Source organism: Aquarana catesbeiana, linkage group LG02 (genome assembly GCF_042186555.1).
Source record: "Aquarana catesbeiana isolate 2022-GZ linkage group LG02, ASM4218655v1, whole genome shotgun sequence".
Taxonomy (NCBI): Eukaryota; Metazoa; Chordata; class Amphibia; order Anura; family Ranidae; genus Aquarana; species Aquarana catesbeiana.
Genome location: NC_133325.1, coordinates 411,813,878 through 411,829,271, shown reverse-complemented (window position 1 = coordinate 411,829,271; position 15,394 = coordinate 411,813,878). Strand labels below are relative to the sequence as shown.

At 40.4% G+C, this 15,394-nt stretch overlaps 1 protein-coding gene across 6 annotated transcripts in view; it reads right to left on the bottom strand.

Moving 5' to 3' along the window:
- Positions 1–15,394, bottom strand: part of COL16A1 (collagen type XVI alpha 1 chain) — a 283,723-nt gene that overhangs the window by 201,238 nt on the left and 67,091 nt on the right. For all 6 annotated transcript variants that reach the window (XM_073615404.1, XM_073615405.1, XM_073615408.1 and 3 more), the window contains exon 4: positions 8,579–8,696. In XM_073615404.1, coding sequence (XP_073471505.1) covers positions 8,579–8,696 — 118 coding nt within the window. The remainder of the gene's footprint in view (positions 1–8,578; positions 8,697–15,394) is intronic.

Here is a 15,394-nt window from a genome sequence, read left to right as displayed (position 1 = left end):
TAACGTGTAAATAATTTAGCTGCCTGCGGTAGTGATAGGATCAGGAAAACACCACCAACCTTCTACAGGTAGCTTTAGCTGAACCCTGTGCAGAGGTCGCAAAAAACTAACTTGTAGCTTATTTAGCTGCCTGTGGTAGTGATAGGATCAGGAAAACACCACCAACCTTCTACAGGTAGCTTTAGCTGAACACTGTGCAGAGGTTGCAAAAAACTAACTTGTAGCTTATTTAGCTGCCTGCGGTAGTGATAGGATCAGGAAAACACCACCAACCTTCTACAGGTAGCTTTAGCTGAACACTTTGCAGAGGTCGCACTTCACTAACGTGTAAATAGTTTAGCTGCCTGCGGTAGTGATAGGATCAGGAAAACACCACCAACCTTCTACAGGTAGCTTTAGCTGAACACTGTGCAGAGGTCGCACTACACTAACATGTAAATAATTTAGCTGCCTGCGGTAGTGATAGGATCAGGAAAACACCACCAACCTTCTACAGGTAGCTTTAGCTGAACACTGTGCAGAGGTCGCACTACACTAACTTGTAGCTTATTTAGCTGCCTGCGGTAATGATAGGATCAGGAAAACACCACCAACCTTCTACAGGTAGCTGTAGCTAAACACTGTGCAGAGGTCGCAAAAAACTAACTTGTAGCTTATTTAGCTGCCTGCGGTAGTGATAGGATCAGGAAAACACCACCAACCTTCTACAGGTAGCTTTAGCTGAACACTGTGCAGAGGTCGCACTACACTAACGTGTAAATAATTTAGCTGCCTGCGGTAGTGATAGGATCAGGAAATCACCACCAACCTTCTACAGGTAGCTTTAGTTGAACACTGTGCAGAGGTTGCACTACACTAACTTGTAGCTTATTTAGCTGCCTGTGGTAGTGATAGGATCAGGAAAACACCACCAACCTTCTACAGGTAGTTTTAGCTGAACACTGTGCAGAGGTTGCACTACACTAACTTGTAGCTTATTTAGCTGCCTGCAGTAGTGATAGAATCAGGAAAACACCACCAACCTTCTAGAGGTAGTTTTAGCGGAACACTGTGCAGAGGTCGCACTACACTAACTAGTAGCTTATTTAGCTGCCTGTGGTAGTGATAGGATCAGGAAAACACCACCAACCTTCTACAGGTAGCTTTAGCTGAACACTGTGCAGAGGTCGCACTACACTAACTTGTAGCTTATTTAGCTGCCTGCGGTAGTGATAGGATCAGGAAAACACCACCAACCTTCTACAGGTAGCTTTAGCGGAACACTGTGCAGAGGTCACACTACACTAACTTGTAGCTTATTTAGCTGCCTGCGGTAGTGATAGGATCAGGAAAACACCACCAACCTTCTACAGGTAGCTTTAGCTGAACACTGTGCAGAGGTCACACTACACTCACTTGTAACTTTAGCTGAACACTGTGCAGAGGTTGCACTACACTAACTTGTAGCTTTAGCTGAACACTGTGCAGAGGTCGCACTACACTAACTTGTAGTTTTAGCTGAACACTGTGAGGAGGACGCACTACACTAACTTGTAGCTTTAGCTGAATACTGTGAGGAGGACGCACTACACTAACTTGTAGCTTTAGCTGAACACTGTGCAGAGGTCGCACTACACTAACTTGTAGTTTTAGCTGAACACTGTGAGGAGGACGCACTACACTAACTTGTAGCTTTAGCTGAACACTGTGCAGAGGTCGCACTACACTAACTTGTAGTTTTAGCTGAACACTGTGAGGAGGACGCACTACACTAACTTGTAGCTTTAGCTGAACACTGTGAGGAGGACGCACTACACTAACTTGTAGCTTTAGCTGAACACTGTGCAGAGGTCACACTAAACCAACTTGTAGCTTTAGCTGAACACTGTGAGGAGGACGCACTACACTAACTGTAAATAGTCTAGCTGCCTGACTGTGGTACTAATAGGATCAAAAGAACACCAGCAATTTTCTTCAGGTAGCTGTAAATACTGTAACAACACAAACCTGCCAGTCAGTAGCAAGATAACAGGAATGGATCTAGCTAAACTGAATGTGTATATATATATGCATCCCAGGTGTTGTATATATATATATATATATATACAACACCTGGGATGCATATATATACACAATACACTGTAAGTGCAGCTAACTGACTGACTGTCCTGCCTAATCGATCTAATTTAAATCAAATGACACAGTCTGTCTCTCTCTCTATGAACGCCGGAACACACTACACAGGGCCGCCGTGCAGGTGGCCTTATATAGTGTGGGGCGTGTACTAAATCCCCTGAGCCATAATTGGCCAAAGCCTCCTTGGCTTTGGCCAATTACGGCTCTCTGTTCAGACGGCCCTGTGATTGGCCAAGGTCATAGTGCATGCTTGGCCAATCATCAGCTAGCAATGCACTGCGATGCCGCAGTGAATTATGGGCTGTGACGCGCCACACGAATTTGGCGCGAACGGCCCATATCGTTCGCAATCGGCGAATGGTCGAACAGACGATGTTCGAGCTGAACATGGGTTCGACTCGAACACGAAGCTCATCCCTACCTATACCTAAAGATTTAAAGTTTGAGTATCTGTTTCGGGTGGAATGTCTGAGCTCCTTGTCCTGGAAAATAAAGATGATTTTAGCCCTGTGCAGAACAGTGTGCAGCCTCATGTTTACACCCTCACATAGTGTTCCGTGTTTTTGTGTAGATATACCTTAAAGTGTCACTAAACCTTGACTATGAAAAACTCTCATTGCACACTATTCAGTATAACAAAGTGGTCATACTCACAAAGCCACTAAAGCATTTATTTTGTCTAGAGTGAAATATACCTGGTTGATCCTGCCTTCTGCTGTCCCTCCCAACTTCTCTGTGTCTCCATTGCAGGTTGAGATTGTGCAGACCAGCTGGTGTCCTCTACTGAGCCAGCTCAGTTCTAAGCTCTTCATTTTCTCTTTTTTCATATCTGTGTAGCCCACATGACTACAGAGTCACACATGTGAGCATATACACAGTGATAAATGACACTCCCCCCCCCTCCTCCCTCCTCCTCCATGTCCTCCTATTGCCAAACACTATGGGGGCGGGATATAGTATACTGATTGATTACATTCCTTAAGAAACTCACAAAAAGGTTAGTTTTAATATACATCAGTATTAAATATATCACATGTAATTGTTAATATATGTACAGTAAAAGAGCCTTAGAAGCAGATGTTGTCTGAACAAAGTGAAAGCTAGCTTCAATCATCTTTGACTCCACCTACACCATAATAATGCACAAAAAATACATATTTGATGTTCAACAAAGATTTATTGGGAGCTATAAAACAGTTTTTTGATATTTATAATTTAATTTGAATTGCTCTTCTGTAATTGTTTTTTTAGTCATGTGACTGGCACAGCACCAATTAGGGCTGTGCAGACACAGACTCATACTGCAGTAATAGAAGCCCCTCCCTAGGACAGTGATGGTGAACCTTGGCACCCCAGCTGTTTTGGAACTACATTTCCCATGATCGCATGCACTCTGCAGTGTAGTAGAGCATCATGGGAAATGTAGTTCCAAAACATCTGAGGTGCCAAGGTTCGCCATCACTGCCCTAGGATCTTTCCCTGCAGATGCCAAAAAACAGAGAAAGATCATGTAAACCACACAACATCGCTCCAGGAATAAGGTACTTAAAGGATTTTAAAAAGAAAAAACAAAATACAGTGTCATGATATATAGATTTATGTGAATAAATTATGACAGTTAAAGTTTCCCCAGTTTAAAGTTTTACTCCAAGCAAAACTTTCTACTACTGAGTAAACTCTGGAAAAGCTAATGCCGTGTACACACGGCCTGACTTTTCTACCAAACTTGTCCAATGGAACAAATCCGTCGGACAATTTGACCATGTGTGGGGCTTCATCGGACCAGCAGCGGACCTTTTTTTGTCAAAAATGTGACGGACTTTAGATTTAGAACATGTTTCAAATCTTTCCGACGGACTCGAATTTGGTCGAAAAATCCATTCGTCTGTATGTTAGTCCGACGGACGAAAACCGACGCTAGGGCAGCTATTGGCTACTGGCTATGAACTTCCTTATTCTAGTCAGGTCCTACATCATCATGGTCGAATCCGTTGGACTTTGGTATGATTGTGTGGACAAGTCCAATTCGACAGATGTCCGTTGAAAAGTCAGTCGAAAGTCCGTCGAAAAGTCCGTCGAAAGTCCGTCAAAAAGTCTGTCGAAAGTCCGTCGAGTGTACACAGCATAACAGTCAATTTCTTAGGGCTTGTTTACACCAGCAAGTGCACGTTCTGTTGCTGTATCATGTGGACTACTACATGTTTTACTGCAGCGCATAATATACATATTGGTGCAATGCAATGCCATTCTTTATGGATGGCACCCCAACCCACCTGACCAATGGAGGTGTGTTGCAGCACAGCACAAACAAGACACCCTGATATGAAATGTGTTTATAGTGTGCTGCCACAAAATTGTTCATGCATAATTTTTTGGCAGTTCACTGCATGGCAACAGACAAACAAGATGCATTTGGATGTCAATCAGAATAATTGGCACCAGACTGCATTAATTCATTTACCCTGTTCCTGTGTGCTGCAGTAAAGCATGATATGGCAACAGTGTGCATGGGAGCTCCATTGGGAAAACGGCTCCTCACTTTTTGCATGCTCACCACCAGCACAGGAAGTGAGCAGAATCTCTTCAGCGGGAGGAAAGCATTTTTTAGGTTACAACCTTGCTCTGATATTTGTTGTCTCCAAGTCGCGTGATATGTGAAGTGAAAATAGAAGTGAAGAGTAAATATCCCCTATGGGTACACTAACAGCAATATATAAAATAAATGGTTTTAACCCTTCCCTGCTCCTATCCAGACATATTTTTATTTTTTTTGGATAGAGTGGTGAAGGGTTAGAACCTCTGTCAAATTTTTCCTACCACCTGGAGCTCTGTTAGAACTTCCCTTCAGGAAGTATTAAATAAAGAGTGAGTTTCTACCGTGGACAAAATTTGCCACCATCCCTGTATGATATGACAATCCATACAAACAATCCTCTTATTGGGACTTTGAAGTCAACAAAATTATATAAAAACTTTTTTTACTTTATTAAATACCATATATAAAAATGTATCCAAATATAAAAATTTAAAAAAAACAGCATCACAAATTTCAAGCTGTAACTGTCTGGACAGTATATATATTCACACATAAGTAGTAGACCTACCAGTTCAGACTTAGAACATATAACCACTATTTTTGTGCTCATCAACGTCCTTTTACTGGATAGCCCAGCGCGTTTCAAATATTTTTCTTATTCTTCCTCAGGGATAAAGATGTACCACTATTATTATACTTGTATGGTTCAACCAGCCATTTTGAAAGAAAATGTGCCAAATGTCCTCTCCTTGCCTACAAGGGGGCATGCCTCTCCAGTAAGCCACATCTTGGGCACAGAAAGACCACACACGGCCATCCCACGCCACCGGTTTTAACAAAATATTAAAAGGCTCCTCCAGTTTTGGGACACAAAATGGAACTGTATAATAGGAAGGAGGAACTCTCTAACAGCAGTACAGACAGAAGTAAAAATGTTTTTATTTAGTAGAGTAGGGGAAGGCTAGAACCCCTGTCAGATTTTTATTGCTCCAGAACAAAACAACAACAACTGGGAACGTTTAAACTTGCTTGTAAAGTCAAATGAAGAACAACTTCAAACAAACTCCATAGTTTTGGCGAGGTGGCTCCCACATACCAAAGCTTCCTTTAATGGTCACCAGACAGTAGCTTAAACAATAGATATACAGAAAATATCCAACACATTTCAGGGGCAACAACACTCCCTCTTCATTAGAGCTTAACACTGATTAAAACTTGGGTGGATTCAGTGATTTGACAGATTTATATTAGAACCACTATTGAACTTTCCACATGGAGTAACAACTTGACAGCAGTTGCTGAGCAGTAATGGAGGTCCACCTAAGTTTTATCCTGATGAAGAGGGAGGGACGTTGTTTCCCCCTGAAACGCGTTGGCTCTTTTTATAAAACTTTTTAACAATTTAAACAATTCAAAAAAATGTTGGACTCTTTTGTCCGGTTTTGGTCTCAAGCTCCTTTGATAGTTTTTGAGATTTACTGCTGCCTGTGTCCCTGTTGAAAAGTTTCCCCCACTTCCTGTCCAGTGAATCTGTTGTCAACAGGATAGGAAGTGATGGTAAATGTTTCCAACAGAAATGGGTGGCAGTAAAAATCTGACAGGTATTTTTATGCCTTGTACACACGATTGGACTTTCAAACAACAAAACCGTGGAATTATGTTTGAAGGTTGTTGACTTCAACTTGTCTTGCATACACACGGTCACACAAATTTTGGCCAAAAATTACGAATGTAGTGACGTACAAGACATACAGGGAGCTGATAAAAAGGAAGTTCAATAGTCATGTGATATCTCCATTACGAACGCTAGTTTTACAAGACCGAACGCTTCCGGCTCGTACTTGATTCCGAGCATGCGTAGACTTTTGTGCGGAGGACTTGTGTACACACGATCGGAAAGTCCGACAACAAAAATTTGTTTAAAAATTTGAGAACCTGCTAGCCAACGTTTGTTGGTGGAAATTCCGACAAATGTTCGATGGAGCATACACACGGTCGGACTTTCCGCCAACAAGCTTACATCCAACATTTGTTGTCGGAAAATCCGATCATGTGTACGGGGGATAAGCCTCACTCATTCTATCCAAAACTGGAAAAACAGTTTTCTCCTTGACATACATACAGCTAAAAAAAAATGTTTTGCTGTAAATTTACTTTTAACTTGTTGCTGCCTGCGTAACACATTTGTGTGGCAGCAAAAGGGTGGGCTTTAAGATCCACATCCCGCCCATATGTATTACTGAGTGGCTGATTCTGTGCTGATAGCGCACTCGCTGCACAATCCCAGCACAGCTTTCGATCCCCACTAATGATCGGTAGCCAGCAGGACTGGCTCCTGATCATGTAACCACTGTGACAGCCAATCACCGTGGTCACATGGTCACTGGTCCTTCCTTTCCCCCTCCAGGAGTACACACCCTATTAAAGGGATGCCAGGGCTGGGTGAGACGGGGTTAAGTATACCTATTAAGACTGCTTCTAAATTTTGTCCTAATCATTTTGTCCTAATCATTTAGACTTATGGCAACCCAGCACATACTTTACATCAAATAAATGAAAGCATAAAAAATTATGTGAGTGTCAGATTGCGTAAGTCTTTCCAATACTTCCAGACACAAAAAGCAGTGAGAGAGGTAAAAGGTAAATGGCAACTATTAACATATCTCTTGTAGAAGCAGCTTTAATCCACATGTTCAGAAGTGTGTGTTCTTCTGAGATTTATTGTTGCAGGTCTCCACTGAATATCCATTAACAGATCAAACTTCTTCTTAAAAAAATAAAAAGTGAGATATAAAACAAGAAAAGTGCAGACAGTTTGCACAACGCTGTCATTTTATTGGAACGGGTAGTCAAGGTTGGTGGTTTAATTACAGCTCAGAGAATAACTAATTATACTTGCAATCTCATTATGATGCCAAAAGAGAACTTGGCACTAACTAGGCCTCCAGCCTGTGGGGAATTCTCTAATTTAATACCGTCACTCTTGGCCATGAAAGGGTTGATCGTGTGTGACAGTACCTTGATTATTATAATAACAAAGTCTTTTTGAACAAGACCTAAGGCCATTGTGGATTTGCAGAGTAAATACAAGCAAGAAAGTCACTTTTATGGCTCAATACCGTAGCGCCTTGGTGTGTCCTGAATTAACCTCAGAAATATATGGATGCTTGCAGGGCACACTTAGCCCTTCGCACCTCTTGTTCTAAGAAGGCTATTAAAAGCAGACACTATCGAACTGTTATGCATTCTCTACCCTAACTCATCTCAGAGCTTCAACATACGCATTAGATGTATATTTCAGCATTTTATAGTTGCTGCTTACATTGTGCCAACAATTATATAGATGTCAAGAGAGTAGACTGAAAGACATTGTTCACATTCAGGAAACAGTCCTGTCAATATGGCATATTATAATGTCTTATAATAATACAGATTGCCCATTTTTTAATTTATTTCCATGGCGACATTACTTAAATCAATACGCCCCCTCCAGTGAAAAAAAGTATTTTTTTCTCAATGTAGACTTTTTTGATTTTTTTATGCATCCAGTCCAGGATCATCTGGGAAGTATTCCAAGATTAAAAAAAAAATGAAAATGCATGCAGTTCTCTATTGTGTAATGTGTTGGAGAGGTGCCTAGTCTGATACTTCTCTCAAGGATCACATTTCAGGATTAGCAAGGATTTTACGAGATGCCGAAATTGCTGCCTGCAGGGTATGCACCTACAGAATATCAATCATACCAGACTGCCATATCACTCGGGAGAGTAAGAGGTGGGGCATGATTAAAACTCTTTCAAACCTTGTAGGTGGACAAAGTTTAATTGATCATTAAACACGACTAATAAATCTACCCTGGGACTTCCTTGGATACCTGCTGCTGTGTTTTACAGTAGAATCAAGTAATGATTATTATGTGGCACTCACACTGTCTGCTCCACGAGCCTTGCCCCTCCTAATCGCATGATGAGAGGTCCTCTAGGGTTCCGAATCTTCTTTACAGAACTCATTTTCTGGAGAGAAAACCTCTTGATCAAATTGAAGCCTGGAAGAAAGGAAAAAAAAATTCTTCCATTTATCAATATTTTAGAATTTGTCTTGCTTAAAAGAAACACATTTCTTTAAAAAGGAAACCTAGTAATCATCAAACTGTTGTCATTTTGGTGTCTAGTTGTAGGTGCTGACTCACAATCAGTATGCCTTTGCTTACATTACTAAAACAAATTAATGTCTCTCTGCAGGGCATACATGTCAAGACAACTCTGCTCTCATCTCATAATATTACTCCTATCTATCAATGTTTCAAGGAACGCTCCCCTAATGTACACAAGGCAGCGTCAGAAAGCAAAAAAAATTGCATTTAAAAGTTTCCTGTATACAACTGATATTATGTATTTGGCTGTTAAGGAAATTACCTTGCCTGATAAAGTCGTAGAAATGGAAAATATAAAAAAATGGGAGTTAAATATAAATATTAATGTTGAAAGGATCAGAATAAAGGAATGCTATGCTTTTTGTATACTCTTACCAAGAGAAGCTAAATTTATGAGTGTTTCAGTCCAAAGCATCTATTTGGCTTTTGGGGAAGGGGGTAGCTTTAAGCTAATAGTAGACTGGAAAAATTGTGTAGCAGGGAGTAAGAAATGTTTATTTTCCTGGAAAGCTTGGCTATGTTTACTTAGAAGTCATTTGTGACAAATTGCAACCTTTCTTATAAATATTTTCATACAATAGTTGCTCAAATATATATTTAAGATATGGGAATTTGTTCAAAACACTCCATGGAGTGTGTTGTTTTTAGAGCTATAAATTATTACTATTTGGTTATTAGGTTCTGTTTGACCAGTAAATATATGTTTACTGCAGTTACTTCAAGGACATTTTTTTGTTTGTATCAATAAATCAGATGTCTGTATTCAGATATCATGCTGACCTAAAAAGATGCAAATGAGGAAAGCACCACAAGTTACGCATAGGTTTTTTTTATACTTAATAAAAAATTCAAAAGTACAGTCAACATGTTTTGGGGGCTTATGACTCCTCCTTCATCAGGGATTGTGTACTGGCAGTAATAGCTGAAATACTGGACAGTAAAAAGACTATGCTCTGCTCTCAGCTGGAAGACGAAGAAAGCAGAACCTAGTGTAGTAAAATTAGAATTCCAAAAAGCATAACTGACCTCCAAGTCTCTGCTCTAGCTCTTTTGGAAGAGTTTGTTCTTAATATTCCCACTGAATGATTGGAGACAGACTGTGCCCACCATGCATTGACCCACAGATAATCAGATGGCCTGTCTAGGGATCTAATCCTAAAATTCCATTACTACCGCATCAAAGAAGTGGTGAAGCCAGGGACACACAAAATCTTTCTTTTCAGGGACATCCCTACCAAATCTGTGCTGATTTAGCACAATCCACTATTTTGAAGAGCAGGGCTTTTACAACTTCTTCCTCAAATCCTACAATCTAGGGATTCGAACATCAGGTGTTCGCCTGTTCGCCGAGTAGCGAACAATTTGGGGTGTTCGCGGCAAATTCGCCTTTTAAAAGTCTATGGGAGAAATCAAAAGTGCTATTTTTAAAGGCTTATATTCATGGTATTGTCATAAAAAAGTGTTTAGGGACCTGGGTCCTGCCCCAAGGGACATGTATCAATGCAAAAAAAGTTTTAAAAACGGCTGTTTTTTCGGGAACAGTGATTTTAATAATGCTTAAATGCTTAAGTGAAACAATAAAAGTGAAATATTCCTTTAAATTTCGTACCTGGGGGGTGTCTATAGTATGCCTGTAAAGTGGCACATGTTTCCTGTGTTTACAACAGTCCCTGCACAAAATTACATTTCTAAAGGAAAAAAAGTCATTTAAAAGTACTCGCGGCTATAATGAATTGTCGGTCCCGGCAATACACATAAAAGTCATTGAAAAAAACGGCATGGGATTCCCCTACAGTCCATTACCAGGCCCTTTATGAATATTAAGGGGAACCCCGAACAAAAATTAAAAAAAAAAATTGTGTGGGGGTCCCCCCAAATTCCATACCAGGCCCTTCAGGTCTGGTATGGATATTAAGGGGAACCCCGTGCCAAAATTTAAAGAAAATGGCATGGGGTCCCCCAAAAATCCATACCAGACCCTTATCTCAGCACGCAACCTGGCAGGCCGCAGGAAAAGAGGGGGGGCGAGAGAGCGCCCCCCCCTCCTGAACCGTACCAGGCCACATGCCCTCAACATGGGGAGAGTGCTTTGGGGTAACCCACCTTGCCTGGTGGCTGTGGGGGTCTGCGGGCAGGGGGCTTATCGGAATCTGGAAGCCCCCTATAACAAGGGGACCCCCAGATCCCAGCCTCCCCCACTGTGTGAAATGGTAACGGGGTACAAATGTACCCCTACCATTTCACAAAATAAGTGTGAAAATGGTAAAAATTACAAGACATGGCTTGGGACAAGTCCTTTATTAAAGAATAAAAATGTCCCACAAAGTCCTCTTCTTCTTCTCTTGCTCCACTGATGGACCGGAAAAAAAAAAAAAAACCCGCACGCCGCCACTGATCCGCCTCCATGGGACGCACCCGCCGTAATGACCGTCCTCTCAGGTGACAGTTCTTTTATAACTGAGGGTGGGGCCACACGGTGACATTGCCGGGTGACCCCGCCCCCCTCTGATGCACGGGGACATCCCTATGGCTTCCCCATAGCATCAGAGGGGGGTAGGGCCACCCGGTGATGTAACTGGGTGACCGAAAAAACGGCAGTTTTTAAAACTTTTTTTTGCATTGATACATATCCCCTGGGGCAGGACCCAGGTCCTCAAACACTTTTTATGACAATAACTTGCATATAAGCCTTTACAATTAGCACTTTTGATTATTCATGTTCGTGTCCCATAGACTTTAATGGTGTTCGCCTATTCACATTTTTTGCCTGTTCGCATGTTCTGCTGCAAACCGAACCAGGGGGTGTTCGGCTCATCCCTACTACAATCTAATGAAATCAGATACCAGTGGGGATTCCCCCTTCAGATTGCTGTTTGGCTATCATGAAGCCCACTATGAAGTGGCATCATTCTCAGAGCTCCAGAGTTGCCTACAAACCATTGGGCTAGAAATCCCTGCAGACTTTTGTCCCAAATGTCAAAGTCCTTCCTAACAACATCCCTCAAGACAGCACTAGGTAGTGACAGGTACTTTTTATGGATAGATCTGGGGTCTGATCGACTGCATTACTGGTCGGCACCCAGCCAGTAAACACAAAACCAGAAGTGACAAAATACTTTTTGCTTCCAGTTTCTTAGACCATAGAGATGATAGGTGACCTTCTGGTCCTCCGTTATTTCTATGATCAGCCAGCGGAACCACCAGCTGCAATCCCTGGTGGGTAGCCCCCTCTCGCTGCCTGTAAAAGTGATCCAGGGGCTAATTAACCACTAGAATCACTTTTACAAAAAAGGGCAATTAGTTAAGCTTATTATCAACTCAGTACAATCTACATTTACCTTATGGAAGGCATATAAAGCAGTAATTTAGTGGTCATATCATCCAACATGCCACCCAACATAAAAAAGAATGACAGCTCCACATGCTTAGAGACTGAACTAAACATTGCCGCTACTACTCTCAAACAACATCCTTGCAAAAAAAATATGGCAAAGGTTGAACACCTTTGTATGGATCTCGACCTTTGTCTGACAGAGAAGGTGGAATGCCATTTGTGGTTGACAAAGCAAATATTTTATGCCAACAGCAACAAAATTGCCAATAAAAATAGCCAACAAACTGAATCATTTCCCCCCCAGGTGACCCACCAAATCCCTCAGAACATCACAGATCATTACAGGCACACACATCTAATATGGCTAAAGTGCTCAATGAATTCCAACATCACTGGAGTAAACGTTATTCTTCCCTGTGGGAGCATCCTTCAATAGATCTTGAATCATTCCTTAACAAATCTTCTCTTTCATCTTTCAAAACAACTCAACTCAAAACCCTGGGAGCTGACATAATAGAAAGGGAGGTGCGCCATGTCATTAAGGAATTGAAAACGCTCAAATGTCCAGGCCAGATGGGTTTACAGCCCCCGTTATAAAAAAAACTCTGATATTGTTGCACACCTTGAGAAGTAAAAGAGAAAATCCTGGACTGCCGCACTCCTTGCAAAAACATCTTTATTTGAAAAATGGTTAAAATCCAAAAAGGCAAAACAAACCAAAAGGTGGACAAATCGGGTATAAAAATCTAACGCGTTTCACATTCAGAGATGTTTACTCATAGCTAAGTTTGATCAAACAAACAAAAGGTGCATATAAAGGAAAAGAAAAGGAGGGGAAAACAGGAAGTTAACACCCATACTCATTAAACAACAATTAAGTTTCAAATGACCACACATGTTGTATGATTAAAATTGAATTCACCATCATAAGATCCTTTGGCTAGTTTTCAAAAAATTGAAGACAAATCAATAGTCACAAAAAATGTGAAAAAACATAAAAGATCATATAAAGCACATTTACCTGTATGTGCAGTTGTTACAAATCTATGTATAAACATAAATTTAAAATTACATTTAATTAAATGACTGAAAAGCACACATGACCTGCCAGAAATAGTGTTTATAATATTAATGTATGGTGGATCTATGATGGGAAATGCATCAAAAGGACAATCAAAAGAAAAACAAATTTGCAAGGGAACGTCCACTTAATTAAATTAGTACAGCTAATATCTATGCAAATAGAACAAAAAATACATCCAAAGCACATACATATATATGAACATAAAATGTATGAAATATATAAATATGTGTAGACCGAGACCACTTCCATTTGTAATTCTGATTATCAATGTACATCATCAGATATAGAGGACTGTAGAAAAAGCGAACTGTAGAAAAGAAAAACAAACCAAATAAATTTAATCATAAGGGTTTATATATAAATAACTTCTATCTTATTTATCAAAAGTAAACAACAAAGGAAAAAAGAAGAAAAAATAGAAAAAATAGAAGTACTAGAGTCCATAGATAATGTACTAAATTGATGCACACAAAGCCGGTCTAACAGCCCCAAGATTTAATCAATATGAAAAATGACAAAATGACACCCTATAGAACCATAAGCAAGATATCAAAGCCAAATATTGAATCTAAACTGCATCCAAATAAATATACTACGTTGGGAATAACAGAAAAACCAGAAAGACAAAAAAGTGGATTGAAAATCTGACTGAAACTTATCACTAGTACTGCCGATGTAGAAAATAAAGAGGAAAAGAACAACAATAGACTTAATATGTTGCAATGTTGATGATAACAAATATAGACTCCTTTATAATATTTTTAAATTTATTTTTATTTCAGGTACTTATATAGCGCCGTCAATTTACACAGCGCTTTACATATACATTGTACATTCACATCAGTCCCTACCCTCAAGGAGCTTACAATCTAAGGTCCCTAACTCACATTCATACATACTAGGGACAATTTAGACAGGATCTAATTAACCTACCAGCATGTCTTTGGAGTGTGGGAGGAAACCGGAGTACCTGGAGGAAACCCACACAGGCACAGGGAGAACATGCAAACTCCAAGCAGGTAGTGTCGTGGTTGGGATTCGAACCAATGACCCTTCTTACTGCTAGGTGAGAGTGCTACCACTACACCACTGTGCCGCCCAGTGATATGACCCGTATTATCAAAATACACTGCACAATTAGACAATGTGTCTATCTCTGTGTCAAAAAACACCCCATAATACTACCGGGAGTGTGCACAGACGATGTCTAAAATAACGTACGAGCTGGAAGTCTTACTTTTATTGCTGCAGAGAAACCCAAACTAACCAGAGATATTCGTGACCATAGAACACGGTTATAAATAACCAACAAAAGCATATCTATAATGAAGGAATAATTATGGCACCAAATGACTATATTTTAGTCTATTAAATATATGTGGAAAAGACACCAATGTATCTGGAGGTATCTTTGTGATGGACTAAGTTTCAGTGTTTGGCGACATTAGTTTCATGACCTTTTTGTATATCATAAAGGTGATCATAGAGGCGGTCTTTTAATCTCCGTATTGTTCTGCCTACATACTGAACTGAACAGGTGGTGCATGTGATAACATATACCACGTATCTCGTATTGCAATTAATAAAGTCTTGAATCTTATAGGATTTACCTGTAGACATGGACAAAACCACATCACCTTCTTTGATGAATGGACAATATGCACAGGCTCTACTACCACACTTAAAGGTGCCCTGAAAAGATAACCAATTTCTGTTGTTGATTCTACTGGTGAAAAGGCTGGGTGATAGTATACTGGCTAAAGATGGAGCTCTTTTTGAGACTGTACAAACCCCTTTATCCAAAATCTTTGCGTAAATAGGGTCGTGGGTTAAAATGGAAAGATGTTTATTGACAATTTTCTTAATTTTGTGAAACTCCAGGCTAAAGGGCGTGGAAAAGGTGGGGATGGACACAGTATTTCCAGATTTTCGCATTACAGGGGATTTATCAGTGAGTAGTTTGGTGCAGGGTGTCTTTTGAGCTATAGACAAACCTCTTTCTATAATGGGCTTAGAATAGCCTCTTTCCTGAAACCTGGCAGACATAGCTGCCGACTCCTGGTCAAAATCTTCCTGTTTACTACATATTCTTTTGAGTCTCAAAAACTGTCCTACCGGTATGCTGTTTATGGTGTGTTTTGGGTGACTAGAGTCCGCCCTTAAAAGGGTGTT